This window comes from Aedes albopictus, chromosome 1 (genome assembly GCF_035046485.1).
Source record: "Aedes albopictus strain Foshan chromosome 1, AalbF5, whole genome shotgun sequence".
NCBI classification, from domain to species: domain Eukaryota; kingdom Metazoa; phylum Arthropoda; class Insecta; order Diptera; family Culicidae; genus Aedes; species Aedes albopictus.
The window spans coordinates 64,299,938-64,323,721 of NC_085136.1; the positions used below are offsets into that span (position 1 = coordinate 64,299,938).

General features: G+C 43.8%; 2 protein-coding genes across 2 annotated transcripts; both read right to left on the reverse strand.

Annotated features, from left to right (window-relative positions):
• Nucleotides 1-414: 414 nt before the first annotated feature.
• LOC115269139 (uncharacterized) lies at nucleotides 415-3,429 on the reverse strand. The gene is made up of 5 exons (XM_062853512.1): nucleotides 3,413-3,429; nucleotides 1,328-1,634; nucleotides 1,188-1,273; nucleotides 1,032-1,130; nucleotides 415-974 (listed from the first exon to the last, which is right to left on the reverse strand). The coding sequence occupies exons 1-5, from the start codon at nucleotides 3,427-3,429 to the stop codon at nucleotides 770-772; spliced, it is 714 nt and encodes a 237-aa protein (XP_062709496.1). The 3' UTR covers nucleotides 415-769.
• LOC115256393 (UV excision repair protein RAD23 homolog B) lies at nucleotides 2,757-19,940 on the reverse strand. Its single transcript, XM_029854817.2, has 3 exons — nucleotides 19,790-19,940; nucleotides 19,185-19,713; nucleotides 2,757-4,051 (listed from the first exon to the last, which is right to left on the reverse strand). The coding sequence occupies exons 2-3, from the start codon at nucleotides 19,660-19,662 to the stop codon at nucleotides 3,471-3,473; spliced, it is 1,059 nt and encodes a 352-aa protein (XP_029710677.2). The 5' UTR covers nucleotides 19,663-19,713; nucleotides 19,790-19,940; the 3' UTR covers nucleotides 2,757-3,470.
• Between the last annotated feature and the right edge of the window lie 3,844 nt (nucleotides 19,941-23,784).

The window sequence follows — 23,784 nt, forward strand, 5'->3', positions numbered from 1 at the left end:
ACATTTGTGAAGGGAATCTCGGAGTATGTCCAGAGAAAACCCTGGATGAACTGCCGGAGGTACTACTGGAGTTCTTGCAAATTGTCTGAAGGTAGAAGTTGACAAAAATAATCGCTAGAGGACTTTTCGAAGAAACCCCAGCAGAAATTCGAAACAAATCTGGAAGAATTTTTGAAGGAATCACTAAAATTCATTTCTACACTTTGAATTTTTAGATGGAATGAAAAGAATGCCTGGAAATCTGGAGAATGTTCTGCAGTAATTTTATGGAGAATTTCTTGAGATATCCCTCCCAAGAAATAGATCCTTAAGTTGTTTTTGAAAGAATCGCTGAAGGAATTGTTGAAGCGTCCCCGGAAAAAAATCCGAAAAAATCTCAGAATGCTTTTCAATAAATCCCAAGAAAATATTGTTGGGTTTCCTCAAACCAAATAAACAAAGAGCCAAACTCAATTAGAAAACATAGTGTGTATTGTGGTCGTTTTGTCTTATACTACTTGTTCTTTCCCTACTGGGTTCCCTAATCTCCTGCTTTTGGCTCATGCGGAGCTATACCTTTTAGCAACTATGCTTTTCTTCATTTTGGTGCCTTAGAGTATTTTGTGCATTTGCTCACCGCTCATGACTTCCCTTTAGTCACGTCTCCGACCGTGCTGCTCTGAATTCTCGAGACATCAATGCGTGAGGGCCCGAGCGAAAGCCGTCGTGTGATCGCCGCCGTGTTCCACAGCACGAACCGCCATTGGCTCAGGCAGACACTGATCCTCCGTCACCACTCTGCGTGCATTCGCTCTGGACGAACGGGGGTTGTCGCGTTCACTGCCCAGGAACGTCTCCGGGGAGCCAGCGAAGGTTTGCCCTCCAACAACCGGGGCCACCGCTTCAGATACGTGCTCGCCTTGAGCTGGTCGGTCTCTGTGGATTCGTGGAATTCGTAGCTCCAGTAGTTCCTTGGTAGTTCCAACAAAAAGGCCCTGTTGAACGACATATGTTAAGGCATGTTTCGGTACTTTGGTTGGTAACAAACTCACCCTGCGGGGCCTTTTGTAGCCGCGTGATCCGGTGGTCCGATCGGCGGTTGACCTTGGCTCCGGTCGAGATTGTTTCTGCTACCAGATGTGCGCTTGTTCCTGTCAAGTTGGATAGGGTTAGTTTTCACTCTTCCCGTGAGAGAAAGTTGGGCTTACGTTTTCCAAACGGTTCTTTCCCGAATGCACCAGATGTTTGTACAACTTGTTGCGACACGCCGTGAATGCCGGCGAGAGATTGAAGCCTGTGAGGACCGAACGAATTAGATCTAGGTTATGTCGAGCAACGTGGAACTTACAGTGGGTGAAGGTAGAGCCGTTGCTCTACGGTTACGAGGCGTACTTTCAGTCCGTGCGTTCGGGATGCGTTTGTGCCTGTAATAAACTATTTCTTTCAGTACGGTTTCACCGTGATCCGTTTCTGCACTTACGGGTTTAATGATCGAAGTTTGCCCCAATTCACTAAACGCCGCTTGGAAGCCACAAACAGCACTGGTGGCTTTTCGTTGCCCGTACACGCAGAAATCAGCTGCCGATGGTTGCGTCGTAGGATTCTTTGCCGAACCCGGTGGTCCCGAATTGCGTTCCGGACTATTTCCACCCGCACTACATCAATTTTACGGCACCACACGCACTTTCTCTGCCTTTCACGGCACCGGCTGTCTGCTTCTGCTGCTGTTCGCAGTCGTATCAGCGGAAGTGAAAATGTTCTGTCCCTTTTGTGTTGACAGTGGAGCGATGAAAATTTTTGATCGGTTGTTCTTGTCAAGCAAGGAGCAGAGCTGCGCGCTATTTTGGTTCATTTCGCTTGCACATTAAATCAATTTTGACCACAAATACACATAATTATATCTTTCGTAGTCAGAGAACAACTAATACGTAACAATATTCCTGTAGGAATATTAGATGAACTCCTGAGAAACCCCCTGGAGGAACTTCTCTAGAAGAATCCCTTAAGAACTTTCTAGAGGAATTTGTGAAGTAATGTCTGAAAGAATCTCCGTAAAAATTCCAGAAAGAAACCTCCCGAGGAGCTCCAACAAAAATTTTTGGAAAGCATTCCTGTGAAAAATCCTGAATTTATGAAGGAATCGCAGGAACATTTTCGGGAAGAATATTCGAAACCTCTGGAGAATTTCCTGCAAGAAGTGTTTGAGGAATTACTGAAAAAATAATCGGAGTTATCTTTGACAAAACTTCTGAAAGATTGATTGGCTAGGAGAACTTCTCTGCAATCTGTCAAAGAATTTCTCCGGGAATTGATTTTTATGAAGGAATGGATGGGTTAAAACTTGAGAATTTCTGGTGAAATTTCTTACGGAATTCTTGGGAAAATCTAAAAAAAATCCTGAAGGAAATTGCAAAGGAACACCTAGAGGTTTCTTGCTGAAATCTTGAAAGAGGTTCCAGACTTTTTTGAGAAATTTCTGTAGGAATCTCTAAGCAACTTCTAGAGGCAGAGTCGGGGACTACGACAAGGTGGAGGACTCTCATGTCTGCTGTTTCACATCGCTTTGGAAGGTGTTTATGCGACGAGCCGGACTCAAAAGTCGGGGCACGATTTTCACGAAATCCGGCAAATTTGTCTGTTTTGCGGATGGCAATGTTTCAATAACAGAGGAAGAATACCCAATACCTATCCGTGACGTGATATCGTTCACTACTGGCGAGTCGAAACACGCAACAAACCAGACACACTCAACAACCCGACAGAGGGTGAGCCGATAATTACAATAGTCCTTAAATTTTATTTGGGGCAAAATTTTTTTGAGAATGGATAATTTTTTCATCAATTTCAATAATCGCGTAGGTGTAGTAATTTAAATTTTAGAGTTTTTCTGTATACAATTATACTTGTTTTTTTTTTATATGCAATTTTCAGTAGTAGGGTTGTTAAACATTCATCATCATCATCACCGCTTATTCAGTTAAAATAATTAAAAAAAAACAATAAAAAGTGAACAATAAGCTGATTCGCTGAATCGCAAACTTGTGACTGTTGACGTAACACAGACGGAAATTATTCCAGACCACCATCAACACTAAGGCAAGCAGCTATATTGTGTGTTCTTACTAGCAAAGAAACTAAAATCAAGTAACCCATGTTTGTCCGGTTTCAAATGTTTCGATGTTGATTCCAAAATATTCTGCGATTGAATCAACTGTTCGTCTTTTTCAGTTCAACTATACTTTTCTGTTGATGTAAAGATGAAAGATTTTTGAATCAAAAGTTTATATTATTCGCCGTGGAACCCTATTTGCTGACTTTAGAAAGAGGATTTGTATGAAATTCGGACCGGGGAAAACGGGGAATCCGGGAAAAGACGGTTGAGTCACTCTACTAAAGTGGGAAACATATTTTCATAAACCAAATCCAATCAAACCTTACTTCGGATCGCATCTTCAAGAGGAAAAAGGGGGAAAAAAGAAAAGCCATTTTGCTTACTCGTCATCGTCCAGCGTCTGTGAGACGAGGAAATCCGCCGCCTGGTACTCGTTCCGTTCGCAAGCAATGTACGCCTGAATTACCAGATGTTCCGGGAACCCGAGGGCCTTCAGCCGGTCGATCGCATCCATGTCCGACTGGGTCAAACTGTCCACCATGGCGGCGGCAGTCGTTTCAAGTTCCCGGGGCACTCCCATTCGGGCATCGGACGGCTCCTCGGTGCCCTCGTTGATCAGCGTCAGGAATTCCACCTGGTTCTCGGAGATGATGCGCATCAGGTCCGGATTGCTCGATTGGATCTTCTGCAGTAAATGCGGCAACAGGCTGGGATCCTCCTGGAGGAGACGCTTCATCTCCAGGAAGGTTGGATGTTCCCGCAGGAAGGCCAGTCTGCTCTCCTGAGTGGCACCGCCAGATAAGGCAGCGCTCCCGCCGCCATTACCTCCACCACCACCGCCGCCGCCGCCGCCCATGGAGCTGGTGGCAATCTCCGACAGAAGGTATTCGACGGCACGATCCGGGTTGTTGTCGCAGATCTCGAGCGCGATACGGGCTTCCTCCAGCGAGTAGCCCATTTCTGTTAGGAAAGAGAAAAACATCGCGAAAGCATTAAATTAGTAATCATATTCATGATGACTACTCAGATTGTCCGTCATTTTCCGAAAAACTATGCCCCTAAAAAAATCGATGTTAGGAAAATTTATTTCTATCTGTCTGAATTTACAAAACGATACTGTTGCATAAATATAACAAGTTATTCTACTTCCACTCTACTGGGCTGAATGTTACGCACTAACCGATGCTGCCGAAAATAAATGCAAGACAAAGATAACTGTTACAGCCAATTGGCCAATTGACCAGTTAACTGAATGCTCTGTCGTAAATAAGATCCTAAGAAGTAGGTATCACTATCAAGATCCTTATAGGCGACTTCAACGTGAAGGTTGATTCTGAAAACTCTAACTATGACCATGATACGTCAAGGTGTTGGAGGAATGATAGAAAACGGAGAGCTGTTTACAGAGTTTTGTGACAACAATGGTCAGTGCACAAAATTGACACAAATAGGGTTTCCCGTGATGGCGTCAGGGAAAATCATATCGACCACATCTGCATCAGCCGAAAATGGAAACGGAGTCTTCTTGATGTGCGGAACAAACGTAGCGCCGACATTGCGTCCGACCATCATCTCCTAATCGGCGAGATCCGACTGCTCATTGCTAGGATCCATCGACAAGAGGAGAAAATCGGGCGCCGGTTCAACACACGCCGACTGGAAGACGCTGCGGTGAAAAGGTCCTTCGTCGAGGAACTAGAGAACCGTGCTGCGGATATTCCGTAAGGTGGAAGCGTAGAAGATCAATAGAGCGCCATCTAGGACGCCTTCATCGCCACCGGCGAGAACAATTTGGGAGCTACGCACCCGGAGAAAGCAGTGTATCACAGATGATACTTGGAGGAAGATAGAGAAGCGAAGGAACGCCAAAGCCGCGGTAGAGCGAACGAAAACACGAGGAGCAAAAGCCGTAGCCCGTCAGCGCTATTCGGCTCTCGAGAAGGAAGTGCTACGCTCATGTAGACGGGACAACAGGTGCACTGATTAAGAAGGCGAGGGCTGCTTTTGTGAGTTTAAGAAATGTTTGGAAGTACAGGGATGCAAAGCTTTCGATTCTCGACAGCGCCGACGGCCTCCAACTTAACTACCGGTTTACCATGAATAAAACTCTATCACTTTCCACTTTCCGCATACGCAACCTTTACCTTACCCAACTAACATTTATTGCGAATGTAAACGTCAACAAAGCGTCCTTAATACGGTTTGATGCTGAGTTACTGTGTTGTACATATGGACGGAAGCTTCTATGCAAGCCCTATACCAATGAATCTGGCGAACTTAATCAGCTTGTACATGCTGTGCGATCAGCTTCTATGCCACCTAGTCATAGCTCTTTTCTCGGCTCCTATGTAACCACTAACTGAATAACATCTTGAGAAGGCGCTTTTTCAGCCTTTTCGCAGTTGTTAAATAATAGTTTTACGGCATCCCCAAATTAAACGATTAAATATAATTAGGTTATGGATACCGTGGTGCAATACATGTGGAACTGGAATTATCATTTTTAAAATTGAATAATTAAAGTACTTGCCGCAACTTGGAATCAAACTCCCGATCTCCGTATCCACTGGTCCCGATGATGTCCTCGCTGCCACACCGCTATATATAAATAACATAGAAAATAGCCCGTTTTGTTTTACTCCAGACAAGGCTTCATAATTGTGCCACAAGAAACCTTACCCAACTTCATCTTGCTGTAAAAGCTTGTGAAACGTCAAACGCGATAATGTTTACATTGAACAAGCTGTGTGGTTGCGCCAACAGATTCTTCTTCACAGCTTCTAGCTGAAAGAGTGTTCTTTAAACGGCTACGAAGCGCTGCTGTTTTGTGTTTTGGCAACATTACAAAACGTACTGTATAAAAGCAGCTGTTGTATTGGCTGGGACTCTTACTCGATTTGCACATCTTCCGGCAAATCTTCCGGCATTGAATTAAAGTGCAATAAAAGCAACCCAAATAATTTCACAGCACATACATGGATAGCTGTAAAGAATTTGTGTAGTAGCTATATATCCCGCTTAAAGTTTGTTTTGACAATAATGTTTATATCCGACAAGCCGTGTTGGTAAACCCACAGTTTCTTTATTACAGCTTCTAGCCGTAATGAAATCGCATAACGGCCTTTAAAGCGCTGCTGGTTTGGGGATTTGTCAGTACAATGAATTGTACTGTATAGTAGCAGCTGTTTTGTTAGTGGGGACTCCTATTCGATGTGTTCAAGTTTTCACATCTTCCGGGAAATCTCCCGGAGTTGGAATAGGGTGGAGTAAAGGCAGCCCCAGTGACAAGTAATGGATTTCTGAAAACCGAGTTTGGTAGCTGTATGGTGCTTGTTTTGCAGTCGTGTATTAGCTTATGATTTATATTTGACTAGCTTTCCTTTTATTCAGCGTTGACTGCTTTTACTCGATGGTTACACAACAGAAAGCAAATGACTGAAGCTTATAGCGCTGAAAATGTTAGTTGGGTAGGCTGAAGCAAAGGAAAGTAGGCAAGTCCAGTTTCCATTCTTCTATATGGTCAAGAGGTTTACACACCGGTCAGTAGCATCAACGAACTCCTGGAACTCACCAACTCTGTCCCTACGAACGATGACTCTTCAGTGTTCTTCGACGCAGTGTCAGCGGTTTTTTTTCCACGTTTCATTTTGATAGCAGAACTATCTACCAAACGACTCTTCCAACCCCACCTTATGACGATGACAACAAACACTAAACTACTTCGCATTGGGCACCTTAACGTTCGTAGCCTCGAACGACATATCGACGGCGTCAAACTAATGCTCGACCGAAACCAATACCATTTTTTCTGAGTTACCGAGACCAAACTCAATGAATCCTCCCCAGTCGGGCCGATGAACATCCCTGGCTACAATTTAATTAAGCACTCATTGCCTTCTGGACGTGGCAGAGGGACCAAAACCTGCGGAGGCGTAGGAGTTTATGAGAGAGGGGGTATAAGAACAGTGCCCATTCTGAAATCTTGTTACGATCCTACAATTCACATTAGCCAACGGCTCGAATACTTAGCCGTCGGAGTCGGAGAGCTGATCACCTGCATTGTAGTACTGTACAACGCATCTGGAAACAGCACACCTTTTGCACAATAATACGAAAAGCTCTTGCTTGATCTCCTCGAACACCATTTCGACAGGATTTTCTTGGTTGGGGATTACAACATTAATGTCGCTGCCAGTCAACCCACCGCAAATCTGCTTGTCTTACAACGCATACGCGCAACCTTCAATCTGACTGTGCTGTCAACATCTGCCACGAGGATAACCAAAAACAGTTCTTTCTACCACGATTAATCTACTTGTGACTGATCACCTGCAATTTATCCAGAAGTCCAAAGCAGTCAGCGCAAATACAATATCGGACCTCGAAGCTGTTTACTTGGTTGCTGATGTACGTGTACCAGTAGCTGCCCCACCACGGATTAAAATACGACATTTCCGCGGAATCGACCCCCCTATCACTTCAAGCAGACTTCCAGTCGAAGGACTTCCGGAACTTCTACCAAGAAGAAGACATCACAACAAAATACAACTCTTAAACACCGATCTTCCAGCGTTGCTGGATCGACACGCTCCAGAAAGAACAATGTGTGTTCAGCACAAGCACACGTCGTGGATCACAGATGAAATCCAAAATGCTATTGCCATACGGGACCTTGCTAACTCCTTCTACGTGCGGAATCCGAACCGTATCAGAGGAGATGCTCAATGGCAAGAGTATGTTTCGAAGAAGATCAGAACCTTGCTCAGCGATATGCTGAGACGCAGTTCAGCAGCGAACTTCCAGCTAAACAACTGTGGAGCAATTTGAAGTGAGAGGGAATATATAATAACGCTTAAGTACCCCGCACTATGCATACTAGCGTGGGTCATCGGAACCGTTTTCTCAGATCAAAGCTTTTTTGGTTCCGTTTCGGGTCCTGAGTGTCTGTGCAAAATTTGAGCACGATCGGTTGCGTCTACACTTTGCGCATTGCAATTGAAATTTGTGTGGGATTCTGTATGGGAAAACACACTTTTTTGCATTTTTGTCATAAGTTGAAAAAGTTTGTCTGAATACTATACTATAAAATGATAGCCTAGGATGTTCTGAAAAACTTTGTTGAAGACCGCAAAGCGATCCGATGCTTGTGAAAATAGTTATAACCTACGAATCGCATGCATGTGTTTATGTTTTAACATGTAAAGGAATAACAATAGCAACAAAATCATACTGTTTCGCCAAGCAATGTCAACGCTATAACTTTTTTCATAAGCATCAGATCACTTCGCGGTCTCCGACAAAGTTCTTCAGGACACCCTGGGGTATGTTTTCACTTTATCGGTTACATGGTTTTAGAAAAATTCGAGCTTGTTATGAGAGAAATGCAAAAAAGTGTGTTTTCCCATGTAAAACCCCATACAAATTTCAAACGCGATGCGCAAAACGTAGACATAACCGATCATGCTCAAATTTTGCACACTTATTTGGGCTCTGAAATGGGATCAAAAAAGCTTTGATCTGATGGGATCTGATGGGATGATTTCATTTTTCCATATAAACGATGACCCACTCTAATGCATACGTTTGCGTGTGCGTGACAGTAGTGTGACACATTTCCCGAGAGAAAACTGTCAAAAAACGCAAACCTCGACAGAACGGACGCTATGTGCTCCAGGCTTAAGACGAGTCGCTCCGCTGAAGACTTTGATCCCGTGCAGCTGAACCCTTGCCCAGCATCAAGTCTCGACTTGAAATGTGGTGGCCAAGTCAACGAGGTTACCAAAAGAGTCTACAGTACGCTGCGCACATTCAGGCTATTTAAAAAAGTACTGTCCGAACAAACCCGGAGAAAACTAACGCAAGCAGTACTCATCACCTACGGCGATGTAGTATTTTCCCTGAAAAGAGAGTAACTAAATCGTTACTTCAAATCGTCGGTTAAGTTTGTATACGGTCTGCGACGACGAGACTCGACTCAAGTGGTGCGGCACACCATACTTGGATGTGAGTTCCTCGAAAACTACCGTCGCCGTGTTTGCCACTTCATGCATGGTGCCTACTACGGCAATCATCCGGATTACATCCGACAATACACAGCACTGGGACGGAACGAGCGCGCCAGGTTTTTTGTTCTGCCACATCACACCACCAACACTCGGAAAGGTGTACGGAGCATCTACCTGGAATGCCCTACCATTCAATGTTAGACAACAGCTTTTACTAACATCTCTAAAAGCTGCGCTCAAAAGGGACACTACTTTACATTATACTTTTTTTTTTTTTTTTTTTAAGAGTGGCCAGGTGGAGCTGCAGGACAGCTGAAAGCAAAGCCTGGACCCTTTCCTTACTTTCCCCCTACTATGACCAATACTCACGATGGACTAGACGATGTCGTCAACTTGAGCAAAGTGTGCAGTATTTAGTATTGGGTCGTAGTAGTTATCAAAAATACAGTGTCGCTTACTGTTCCCATCCCACCCGTATTTTGTGGAAGCTCTGAAAATGTAATGTTCTGATACTTTTGAAGACTACTCAGTGACAATTATCAGAACTAGCGTTTTTAGCCGGTATGGGCAACTAGTTTTTCTGACATCATCTCCAAACAATAATCAAAAAATATCCCAAGTTACATTGTGCATTCTGAAAGTTATTTCAAGTTAAATACCAATTTTGTTATGATGAACCGATGTTGGTCATCTACAGCACTGGAATCATCTTCAAATAACTCTCTTTTTGAGCTTCCATTCGATGTTGTGGACAGAAAACTTATCAGTCGAACGCCTTATGTTAATATACAGTTAATGTATCTTATGTCGTCGCTAGTCGTCTTTTGCTCCTCTGTGTTCATCTCTTGTATCCCTATGAAGTCTGAATTATCCTTATGTCCACCGTATCATAAAATAGTTTATATTACATTCAAATTACTAAAGTTTTCCATGTTTCTAGATCCTGATAAAAGGACAAGATTAAGTTTTAATTCTGATCACACCATTGTTTAAAGCAACATAACTCCTGCTCTTTTGCTTTTATTGTCATAATATCGTCTAAGTAAAGTCGTAAGGCAAGGTCGGGTAGTTGGTTATTGAATTAGCAATTAAAACTAATACAGATCATTCATCAACTATGGTGTACTCATCCCTAACGGAATCTATAGAAATGAGAAATTAACTCATTTTAAAATAATGATTTTCTTCATAATCTTCTAATAGCAGTTAATTTGAATGTTAACATAAAAGCTTCAACTGTAAGCAAACTTGTCTTATTTTTATAATGCCAACTACATTGAAAACGTCAACGTATAGAACCTGTCACGATGTCAACCTAGTCAAGTAGTGAACCATTTCTGTCGAATTTAGTCAAGTCTAAAGTGACCAGACGTCCCGGATTGTGCGGGACAGTCCCGGATTCAAGCTAGTCGTCCCGCATTGTAAAGTGTCCCGGAAATGTCCCGGATTTCAACAATCGCTACAATATTTTTTTCTCGACAGACATATCTGACTAATATGTTGAACTGCATCTTTTCTTCTAAAATGCAAACTTCGGAAAAATTGAAAGAGTAAAACATGTTTTTTTTTATTCATGAATCAGCGCGAATCATTTTGCTTGATTTTTTCTATTTCTTTTTATTTTGTAAGCTCTCCGCAAGTGAATTTTGTTCACCTTTTTTTTCAAAAAATATTTCTTAAAGTATTTCCCACACCCACACTATAGCAACCCACCAGGCGTTCTTTGAGTAATACAGATCCCGCCAGTAAAAGTCCCAAGACAAGCATGACAAAGGCTACTGGGAAAAATAGTAGAACTTATAAAGCGAGCATAAATTTTAGTTGGATAATATAAATGCATTCTCAATAGATTATTTTGAGGAATTTTTGAGTAATGCCTGAAATGTTCCAATAAACAAAGAGCAATTGCGTTAGATACGAATCTTTCAGCGAAATACTGTAAAAAATGCCTTAGTATCCTTTCAGGGAAAATTTTTGGAGGACATGGTTAATATTTTTCAAAATTTGCATGCTACAGTGATATGAAATTCCCACACAATTTTCCCTATTTTTTAAGGGTTTCTTCGAGAATTGCTCTAGTTATTCATCTACATTTTTATTTCAGAGTTTTCCCTAGCTATTCTTTTGCAGGGATTTTTATGCATTTTTAAGGTTTCTCAAGGATTACCGTCGACAGATGTTCCAGGGGATTTCTATAAAAGTAACAGTTTTGTCAAAAAATTCTCTTCTTAATTTTCTCCAGCTTTTTCTTTCAAAGCTTGAACATACATTTTTCATGAAACAAAACTCGGGAGTTTCGAAAAAATTCTCTTAAAATTTTTGAAGATAAATTTCAGGGAATCAAAACAAAGTGTAAATTTATTCATAATGATCTCTAAAATAATACGAAAAGAGATCTTCAGAGGATTTCTGATTATACACTTTCTAACTAACATATTAAGGACGAACGACTTGGGAACCTAGTTCAAGATGCACAAATCTCAAAAAGCATACGTCTGACGACAGTATAATTTTTATTTTTCCCAAGCTCACATGAATTATCGCTTTAAGTAAGAAGAGCTTTGTATATCACAAGATTTGTGTGCCTGGATCGTGAATAGGTGCGAAAGTCGACCATTTTGGCGGCCTGCAACCAGTATATTGAAATTATCAAGCTTTTTTCGGAAAATAGGGTCTGAAAAACTTACAATTCAATTTATGTAAAACTGTGTCCCGCATCAGTCACTTTAGTCAAGTCGCGACGTTCCGGCGTCAAAAATCCGTCTTACACGTGACCAGTGAATCTATTTGATGGTTAATCACACGTTGGAAACAGAATAGTTATGTTCTTACCTTAGGTGTTTTTATGATTTTTACTCACGATTCCTCTTCATTCGATTCCGCTGTTTATGATGCATGGTGTTTTGCCTTCGGACGTGGTGATAGAAATACTCGGAGTATTTATTTTGCTCATGTAAAAGGAAGGGAAAAGAAAACAAGGAAAAGGAAGGGAAAAGAAAACAAGGAAAGAAAACAAGGAAAAGAAAACAAGAATATGATTAGTAGTTGTTATTCAGTACAGTAGTTTGAGAGGCTGTGGTGATACACTGGATTCAGTTTCTATATGGCTGGTCGATTCGCAAGATGAAAATATAAAACAATCCAGTGTATTCACTCAATGGCTATTCAGAATGGTTCTACGGACATGGATAGCAAATCATTAAATATTGTAACATATCGGATGTGTTTTTAAAATGGTTCGTTTATGTAATGTACCCTTTCCATAAAGTACGAAAACACGCGATCGCGAGATAATGATTTACATCCCATCTTCAAGGGATCACTACAAGCTCAATGCATCATTCTAGCCCTTTAGAATATCAGCGTTGATGAAGCTGTTCAAATATTACGTAACATGCTTAGGAAAGATTAGATTTTAATTACACAAAATAAATAACATTACATAATCTTTCAACAACCTCTTACTTGTTCTCCCAAGAATCCTGCCTCGACCGAGTTGGCAGGACGCTGCCCAAACCCTCTCTGAACTGAAGGGCAGGGACTTTACATTATACTGTATCAATTATTATAGAGACGAGCCAGCCAAGGGCTGAAAGTCTCTTAAACAAAGACAAACAATCAAATTAATATCAATTATTTTCAAAAAGATAGTCCTTGATTTGGTTAAATGTTATGTAACTGACAGGTTTGCGTTGAATAATAAATTACCAATTACGGTCACAGCCTGCTCAAAAGGATTAGTCTGATCACCGTTCACAGGGAAATAGATATATCTATAGCTATAGCTCACCCTGTACGAGGGAACCGCGTCGCACAACAAGATGTGGCTTACCATGCAACGAAGATCGACAAGGCGCGACTTCTCGCTAGGCAGGGTTGACACCGACGAAACTTTCCAGTAGATTCTGTGGGCAGCTATCAAATGACACAGTGACACACTCATCCTAGTGATCCAACCAGCCAGCGAAGATTGGCAATCTTCACCAGGAACGTTGATTCGTCACCAATCGCAGTGGGTTTGCAAAGAACTCTACGGCGCACTCAGAATAGGACCATCGACTCGAAGAGTGCGATCAGACCTCCAACCGAAGAACACTTAAAAGAAGCACTGCATGTCGGTAAATATCCGGAACTAGTCATACCGTGAAGTCTGACGTATCAGCAGCCCCTGGTCGGCTGCGAAGTGGACGAAAACTAGATCATCACAGTAAAACCGCTCAGCACTAAAATGTGTAAGCCCTACTCATAAGTGCATAATTTCCAGACCACACAAAAATGTGTTACAGTTACACCACAGACAAACAGACGTAACACTCTGATAATTCACATCGTACACCGATTTAACGGTCTTTTTCAAAATTTGATAGGGTAGGTAATCAAAATTTGAACCAAATTGCGGCTTTCTGAAGCAGTCGTATGAACATGAAAGCCACGGGTATAAGCTTTCTGTTAAATGGTAAAAAGTTTGTATTTTCACCGAATTTCATTGAAATATTTGATGTTTTATCAACAATGATTTTAATCTTAATTTGAACCATCGTAATCATAATTTGAACCAATTTTAATCTTAATTTGAACTACTGGCGGCAGCAGCTCGAGCAACTCACAAAACAGCCAATTCCATGCTAAACAATGAAAAATCACATGAATCTGCTAATTCTCATACCTATTTTTCATTTGGCAGTGGAATCTCAACTCAGAATGTTCGAAATTCTTTAGGAATTTGGAAACTTAATTTAGAATTTTTCATCCCCCAAGAGTAAACAAAGCAACCACTAGCGCAATCTACAGGCCAACACTAGAAGCTCACCCCCGTTTACTAGTTCAAATTTAGATTACAAATGGTTCAACTTAAGACAACATTCTCCAAGTAAGAATCACTTAAATTTGATAATTTTATGACAAATAAGGCTGATACAAATTTAATTTTGACTTTTTGTCTCCCCCCCCTTCAAAAATTTTTGGCTGGATTTTGTATTTTGAGGGGGCAGATAAAAAAATATTTATCAAAATTTCAGGTCTTGCTCAAAATTCTTTAACAATTCCGATGAGTTTTTAATATTTTTCAAATTAAATGCTTTATTATTTTTATCCCCCCCCTCGACCAGTCAAAGAGTGGTGGGACAAAAAGTGAAATCAATATTTGTAACGGCCTAATGCGGAATATTATTTGGTTGGTCGATTCTACGATAAATAAGCTTTCATTTGACGTGTTCACATATTGCGTGTGATACAATGCATGAGCTGTACTGCCGTGAATTGCAAGTCAGTCCCATCTGCATTTTGGACAAAAATGAGTTAATGGCCATTTTCAGTCTTTCATCGGATGACCTATCAGCTGCGTGAATAAAAATATATAGTTTGTTCAGTAAAATTGAAAAACAACACCAAGTCAGATTGTCCCATAATGAAATGTAATCGCAAGTCAGTCCCATTACGAACTAGTGTACCCTCCAGTACAAAACCTAGCACTGTTTTAGCCAGTTTTATATTTTTCACTGTTACGTTTTCATGTTTGAAGCAATGTGTGAAAGTTCCATGATGATCGCAGAAGTTTTTAAATTATGGCGATTTTTTGAAGTTTCACATAGAAATCGAATTTGAAAACTTCAGAGTCCATTTTCTCAATGCCTACTTTTTACATATGGGACTGACTTGCGATTCACGGCAGTGTACGAGTGCACCGAAAATGTGCTTTCTGTTGGAGGAAATGGGTGAAATAACAGTGATTTTTCAATTGCCTGTTTTCCATGACAAAAACGCTTTTTTCAATGCTTTTAAAGTCCATGTTATCAGGTTATATTACGGAAAGCTGTTTAACATCTTTTTTGGGACAATATTTGCCTGAAAAGTACTTCGTTTTAATGAATTTTGAAATGGTTCAAATTGAGATTACAATTTTACTAGTTCAAAGTTTGATTTCTTACCCTAGTTGGCCAACTGCCCAACCGTGGCGCTCGCATCGTTTTTGTTCGAGTTTGACGATTGTTCACTACCGCCACCTAGTTGGTGGTCGGCCAAACAAAAACAGCTCGTACATTCGTCTAGATGCGAAATGGCGATATTTTTTTTTGTTTTTCAAGGTCACTGGTAAACCTAGCTAGATTGCTGTACAAATTTTTTTTGCGAATTCAACGATTTTGCGGACACTGATTTTGTGAATGTGCAAAAGTACACATTTTTGGTGTAGTCTGGAAATTATGCACTTTAGTGCTGAGCGGCGATAGCGTGATCAATACCGCTCGAATTCCACTCAGAAGAAGCACTCCAATCAGCCAAGAGTGAAATCGCATCCAAACATCCATTGTACGACATCCGTCATGTTGAGACTACCTCCTACACTGTGACAGTGACAACCGTGAAGTGCCCAGAGCCTGCGCTCTAGACGCTCTCTGGTCCGTCTAGTGTGGAACAGTCCATTCACACTGCAATATTTGTCGTAGCATTCAACGTTACCCCGAGAATGCAGACCCGACCGTTTGGAATGGAGCCTTCGATTCACGCCTCCTGTACCATCGAGTTCACGATAAGCAGGAGTCAGAGTCCGCTCAGGATTTGTCCAGCGTGGAATACCCTCTTCGCACTGCGATATCCGCCGTGGAACCAGAGTCTGCTCACAAGTCACATGCTATGCATGCTATGCAGTGGAGGTCTGCCAGTTTCCACTGTAGAAAGTCCGAGACAGGTGAACATCGTTCAAGATAAGTGTTACGGGAGATGAAGACGAACCGACTCTTACAGCAGACGTATTTATTCATGGTCAGCTAAAAAGCTAAAATATCACATTTATTAAAATATTCTATATATACATGCACAATTTACCTATAAATTCGGTAACCTAATAGAAGGGCTTTTGCTTCCGTCCTCGTAAACAAGTATCTCCACACTAGCGCTACAATACGCTTTGTGTCCCTATCCTCTTATAACAGTGCATAAGCTTCACAATAATGGGTCGCACAGGCAATCACAGTGGTGTTCAAACAGATCTGAATATAGTTCAAATTTCCCGCACGCATTGTGCGTAACAATAAGACTCTATTGAGAATGGCAAATGTTCCAGAACTAAAAAAGCACTTTTTCCCAAAATGATTCACAAATCGAAGAAAATAAGAATATCCGATTGTTTATTTAGTCAATTATGACAATCGGACACGTTAGTTTTGTTCGCTTTTTCGGCATTCTGGAGAAAAGTGCTTTTTCAGTTTTGGATAATATGCGATTCTCATTTGAGCCATAAGCGCTTCAAGCTGTCGTACGTAATGCCATTGTGTTGTGCGACAGTTACAAACCAATGTGAAACTGATTATTTGGAAGAACTGCATCTTTTGCCGCACGTGGAGCCCATACTTGTCAAGAGCAGTTCGCTTAAATGGAGCTCTTCAGGCTATCGTCGTGTGTAAATACAGCGGTGATCCCTGCCGTGTTTTCCAGGGATTCAGAGTCAGAAACGATGGAGTGTGAAAGCTTAACCAGAGTGAAGTTGGCCCCAGACGTGACTGCATATGTCGCAGTTTCTGACAACAACAGCAAAAAGGTACGGAAACCTGCAAAGATCGGAGGTCACGAAGAAGTAGCACACCAAGCCAGCGAAACCACTATTAATGGCTGGTTTAGACGGTGCAAGTGACTTGATTTCAGTCAGTTGAAAATGCCCAATTGAATGCGAATTGAACGTGTAAACTCTATCATTCATCTCACGTGAGCAATTCACTTGACTTGACCGAAAAGTTGAACATGTTGAATTTTTTTTATCTGTATTAACGAGATTTTTAGCCCTAGGCTAGTTCATCTCGGGACCTACGCTTTACTTCCCTTCCGAAGGAAGAACTCACATTTTGCGAGTCTGTCGGAAATGGGGACATGTTGAACTTTTTCAAACAAGTCCAACGAAATCCTCGTCTAAACGCGCGAATCATCTGAGTTGAGCTCAAGTTATCTGTCGAATTCACTGCATGAATTGAACAATGTAAACACTTGCTTTAACTCAGATGCATTCAAGAGGACACTCAAGCCATTTGCTCAGTCTAAGCACATCATTCCATTGGATTGAACATATTTTAGAAGTTTGCAAGTGAAATGCTCGTTTCAGTTGAACAATGTAAACCAGGCATAACTCTGCTTGTTCAGAATTTGTCATGAGTTGACTGATTGGCATGTGTCAAATGAGAAGTCTCCATTTGACATTTAAGTGTTCCTTTGCGAAATTGGCGTATTCAGGCATCCCTGCACAATAGTCTGGGGAGCCTTACTAATTTGATTATTATTATTATTGATTCCATGGTACTCCAAGTGAGTTTCATTATGGTAAAGCCCTTCATTGTGGTATACCATAACTATTGCTTCAAAAGAATCTAATCCTCTGCGGTCTGTGGCCAGTCTTTTTATATAGTAACGAATCTCTAGCATCCGCTTCCAGAGTTGTAGCTATATAATCGATTTAGTATGCATTTAAAAGTTCTGCTTACTATAAATCCCCAGGGATTTGAGTATTTCAAACATGTTTTGGATAACTACTCTTTTGTTGTTTTTCTATTGGGTATTTTCATGGCGTGAAATAACTCTATAGTTTTATCCCAAAAAGGGTGCGTGTGTTGTATGAAGAAGGAAATAATTCCAGATTTATCCGGTTAACCTTGTTCCTTTTAGAATACTTGAACGCATTGTCGAAACATCCGTGATGTTCGTTGGGCTAACATGCCTATTCATGTGAACTCAAATGCCACCCAATTTGGGATGTTCACAGTGACTCTTCTACACAAAGTTGTATACGTTTTCAAGAAAGCACTCGCTCAAAGGGTCATTTTTGCTTAAGTGGTTTCTTGAATTTTTGAGGGTGCTTCCGATAACGTGCTTTTCAATGACATATTGAAAGTCGCATGGTATCACAAGCTATTCTCTATTTAGTTGAAAATCAGAGTTTTCGACTAGCGAAGTTGGATTTTTCTCCAAATTCATGCGTCGGACCTAACTTCGGAAGTGGTGCGCTGTATAGTAAACCTGGTCCGCTATACAGCGCACCACTTCCGAAGTTAGGTCCGACGCACGGATTTGGAGAAAAATCCAACTTCGCTAGTCGAAAATTCCGGGATTCAACTGCACGGACAATACCTCTAATTTATGTGTTAATTCCCTCTTCTATGGTACTCGTTCCCATTTCATCATCTTTCCTCATCCTAATCCTCTTCCATATAATATCCCATTCTCCCTCAGGTAAATGATGAAATAGGCTCATAAAAATGACGATGGCACAAATGTCCCTAAATGGAGGATAACGTGCCTCTGGAGCCGGCCTTCTGATACCTGATTCCGATGCTGACGAATTTACCCTTAAACGGCAAGCTCACCGCTCTCCATATGACATGTTCAATCAGCAATGGATTTTCGGAACACTAACAATCGAGGCAGCATAGCTTCGTTATAGCTATCTCCAAACGTACTGAATTGAATTCAATTACATTTACATTTCTGTAGGATAACCTTACAGTTGAGAATATGTAATTCAATTTCATTAATAGAGACGTACATATGTACATTGTACAACATTTGAAGCTACGAGCAACTTTTTATGGAAAAAAATAATCGTCGTTTTGCGTATAAGACAACTGAATTAAATGTGTAATCTGTAATCTCATCGAATTAAAACCTCGTACCAAAAACCAACGTAAGATGCACATATTTGAAAATTACTTCCATTTCCATTATGAACTTGTTATCGTCTTCAAACTTGAACTAATCAATGTATTAAAAACCAGAGAAAGGAAACAAACCATTCGACTTGTATTCAGAAAGGTATAAGGATTCATTCTTAGATAACCCATGCTGCCCGGATTAATCGATGTATTCATAAACAAAGACCCTTTGTACGATGACTCAGGAAAATATCGCGTTTCATGAATTCCTGCTAATAAACGCTAATCACGGTAGCTATTGTTGTTATTTTGAACCAAACAAGCCAACAGTTATACGTATTGTATGTATTGAAATATATACACGATTATGCTAATGTTTATATAAAAAAAAACTATCATAAACACGTCTCAACAAGTCCCAACATATCCAATTTGTCCACACATTTCAATCGCACTTACCCGTTATCCTCTGGATCTTGATTTGAATATCGTCCTGTGGAGGTTCTTCCGGCTTTTTGTCCTCCTTCGGCTTCTCCTCTGCCTCCTTGGGCTTTTCTTCGGCCGCCTTGGCGGTTGCCGTCGAGGAACTGGCAGAAGCAGCCGGAGCACCCTCACTCTTGGCGGTACTAGTCTTGTCCGCCGTCGCTGACGTGGTCGAAGCCGAAGCACTGCTAGCGGCGGCCGCCGGTTCCGCCGGGGCCGTCGTGGGCTTCTTGTTCATAACCACAACAAACTTCTTATCGTCCAGGTTGTAGTGGCTGAGCGGCTGTTCGTCTTCCATGATTTTGCCCAGGTAGATCAACCGCTGCCGCTCGACCGGGTAGTCCTGTTTGCTCTCCTGGAAGAATTTCTCCTTCAGCGTCCGGACGGTGTCCTTCTCCACGTCCACCTCGATGTGGAACGCCTCCTGCTTCAATGTTTTGATGGTGATCTTCATGATGGCTTTCTGCTGACCGTCGTCTTCGGAACTGGAGAAAAAAAAAATGCACTGCGAAAAAGCACATGTCCCGTCAGCACACTCCATCGATTCCAATCGCCCGGAAGTCCCAACCACTCGAACTTACCTTCCGCCGGGGTACAATCACTGTCGGTTCCGAATTAAAACGCAATTTTCTCGGTTTTGGGTCAGAATTTGCACTCGTAAATGATTTTCATATTTCCAATTTGACAGCTCACCTCACTCGCAGCTCGCATCAGTCGCGCACGGCACGGATCTGACGAGGATGGTGTTGCTCTCTCGTTTTCGCTGATGCAGGTAAACGCGTGTTGATGCGTATATGCCGTCTCGCTCATGCGCTGCGAGCGAGGGAGCGGACGGTTGAAATGCACGATAAAATGGAATGACGGTGATTTGGGAATAAATTGAACCTTGATTATTTAATTGATGAAACTCATTTCCGGGAATTTAGATTCCGGGATTTCAAAAAAGTTTTTCTTTTGAAAGCTGTTATTACACAAGGGGTACAAGGGTACACAGGGTCAAATATTTGTCTAAAAAAACAATGCTCAAACATCTTCACTCGATCGAATTTCCATTAGTGTCAAACTAATGTTGTTTCTTGAGTTCTTTTTTGCCATATATTCTGTTGAATCCCGCTCCGGGACTCTAATGAATCCCACTCCGGGACTCTGGTGAATCCCGCTCCGAGATTCTGGTGCATCCCGCTCCGGGATTCTGGTGAATCCCGCTCCGGGATTCTGGTGAATATCGCTCCGGGATTCTGGTGAATCCCGCTCCGGGATTCTGGTGAATCCCGCTCCGGGATTCTGGTGAATCCCGCTCCGGGATTCTGGTGAATCCCGCTCCGGGATTCTGGTGAATCCCGCTCCGGGATTCTGGTGAATCCCGCTCCGGGATTCTGGTGAATCCCGCTCCGGGATTCTGGTGAATCCCGCTCCGGGATTCTGGTGAATCCCGCTCCGGGATTCTGGTGAATCCCGCTCCGGGATTCTGGTGAATCCCGCTCCGAGATTCTGGTGAATCCCGCTCCGGGATTCTGGTGAATCCCGCTCCGGGATTCTGGTGAATCCTGCTCCGGGATTCTGGTGAATCCCGCTCCGGGATTCTGGTGAATCCCGCTCCGGGATTCTGGTGAATCCCGCTCCGGGATTCTGGTGAATCCCGCTCCGGGATTCTGGTGAATCCCGCTCCGGGATTCTGGTGAATCCCGCTCCGGGATTCTGGTGAATCCCGCTCCGGGATTCTGGTGAATCCCGCTCCGGGATTCTGGTGAATCCCGCTCCGGGATTCTGGTGAATCCCGCTCCGGGATTCTGGTGAATCCCGCTCCGGGATTCTGGTGAATCCCGCTCCGGGATTCTGGTGAATCCCGCTCCGGGATTCTGGTGAATCCCGCTCCGGGATTCTGGTGAATCCCGCTCCGGGATTCTGGTGAATCCCGCTCCGGGATTCTGGTGAATCCCGCTCCGGGATTCTGGTGAATCCCGCTCCGGGATTCTGGTGAATCCCGCTCCGGGATTCTGGTGAATCCCGCTCCGGGATTCTGGTGAATCCCGCTCCGGGATTCTGGTGAATCCCGCTCCGGGATTCTGGTGAATCCCGCTCCGGGATTCTGGTGAATCCCGCTCCGGGATTCTGGTGAATTCCGCTCCGGGATTCTGGTGAATCCCGCTCCGGGATTCTGGTGAATCCTGCTCCGGGATTCTGGTGAATCCCGCTCCGGGATTCTGGTGAATCCCGCTCCGGGATTCTGGTGAATCCCGCTCCGGGATTCTGGTGAATCCCGCTCCGGGATTCTGGTGAATCCCGCTCCGGGATTCTGGTGAATCCCGCTCCGGGATTCTGGTGAATCCCGCTCCGGGATTCTGGTGAATCCCGCTCCGGGATTCTGGTGAATCCCGCTCCGGGATTCTGGTGAATCCCGCTCCGGGATTCTGGTGAATCCCGCTCCGGGATTCTGGTGAATCCCGCTCCGGGATTCTGGTGAATCCCGCTCCGGGATTCTGGTGAATCCCGCTCCGGGATTCTGGTGAATCCCGCTCCGGGATTCTGGTGAATCCCGCTCCGGGATTCTGGTGAATCCCGCTCCGGGATTCTGGTGAATCCCGCTCCGGGATTCTGGTGAATCCCGCTCCGGGATTCTGGTGAATCCTGCTCCGGGATTCTGGTGAATCCCGCTCCGGGATTCTGGTGAATCCCGCTCCGGGATTCTGGTGAATCCCGCTCCGGGATTCTGGTGAATCCCGCTCCGGGATTCTGGTGAATCCCGCTCCGGGATTCTGGTGAATCCCGCTCCGGGATTCTGGTGAATCCCGCTCCGGGATTCTGGTGAATCCCGCTCCGGGATTCTGGTGAATCCCGCTCCGGGATTCTGGTGAATCCCGCTCCGGGATTCTGGTGAATCCCGCTCCGGGATTCTGGTGAATCCCGCTCCGGGATTCTGGTGAATCCCGCTCCGGGATTCTGGTGAATCCCGCTCCGGGATTCTGGTGAATCCCGCTCCGGGATTCTGGTGAATCCCGCTCCGGGATTCTGGTGAATCCCGCTCCGGGATTCTGGTGAATCCCGCTCCGGGATTCTGGTGAATCCCGCTCCGGGATTCTGGTGAATCCCGCTCCGGGATTCTGGTGAATCCCGCTCCGGGATTCTGGTGAATCCCGCTCCGGGATTCTGGTGAATCCCGCTCCGGGATTCTGGTGAATCCCGCTCCGGGATTCTGGTGAATCCCGCTCCGGGATTCTGGTGAATCCCGCTCCGGGATTCTGGTGAATCCCGCTCCGGGATTCTGGTGAATCCCGCTTCGGGATTCTGGTGAATCCCGCTCCGGGATTCTGGTGAATCCCGCTCCGGGATTCTGGTGAATCCCGCTCCGGGATTCTGGTGAATCCCGTTCCGGGATTCTGGTGAATCCCGTTCCGGGATTCTGGTGAATCCCGCTCCGGGATTCTGATTGAATCCCGCTCCGGGATTCTGATTGAATCCCGCTCCGGGATTCTGATTGAATCCCGCTCCGGGATTCTGATTGAATCCCGCTCCGGGATTCTGATTGAATCCCGCTCCGGGATTCTGATTGAATCCCGCTCCGGGATTCTGATTGAATCCCGCTCCGGGATTCTGATTGAATCCCGCTCCGGGATTCTGATTGAATCCCGCTCCGGGATTCTGATTGAATCCCGCTCCGGGATTCTGATTGAATCCCGCTCCGGGATTCTGATTGAATCCCGCTCCGGGATTCTGATTGAATCCCGCTCCGGGATTCTGATTGAATCCCGCTCCGGGATTCTGATTGAATCCCGCTCCGGGATTCTGATTGAATCCCGCTCCGGGATTCTGATTGAATCCCGCTCCGGGATTCTGATTGAATCCCGCTCCGGGATTCTGATTGAATCCCGCTCCGGGATTCTGATTGAATCCCGCTCCGGGATTCTGATTGAATCCCGCTCCGGGATTCTGATTGAATCCCGCTCCGGGATTCTGATTGAATCCCGCTCCGGGATTCTGATTGAATCCCGCTCCGGGATTCTGATTGAATCCCGCTCCGGGAATCTGATTGAATCCCACTCCGGGATTCTGATTGAATCCCACTCTGGGATTCTGATTGAATCCCGCTCCGAGGTTATGCCGAATTTCTTTCAGAAATCCGGTGGAATCCCTCACTACAGGAAGGCTGGAGTTGTGGAAATAAATAAATTCCAACGGAATTATTTGACGTTTCGATGTCTCTCTTCATCACTTTCAGACGACTCGATCCGTTATAAATCCACGGCTCTTCACATCCACTTCAGCTGGAGTGCGAACGATTATGGGCCCAGCTCGGGCCCAGTCCATCTGCTGAACCAGCAGCATCACAAATCCGTTGGAACAAAAGGTGAGGGTGAGGAACACCATGGTCAATTTCGCCCAGTCAAAGCTTCGTCCGGATTCGGAAAACCCGATTGAGAGGTTATGAATATAATTGAAGGTGTGACGACTTCGGTCACCAGTTCAAATATTTATAAATAATGGAATGGATGGACCCTTCAGAGCACTCAAGGGCCACAATCCAGGCAGCATCCACGGATCCGCTGATGAAGTGCGGTCCACTTCTCTGAAATGGAAT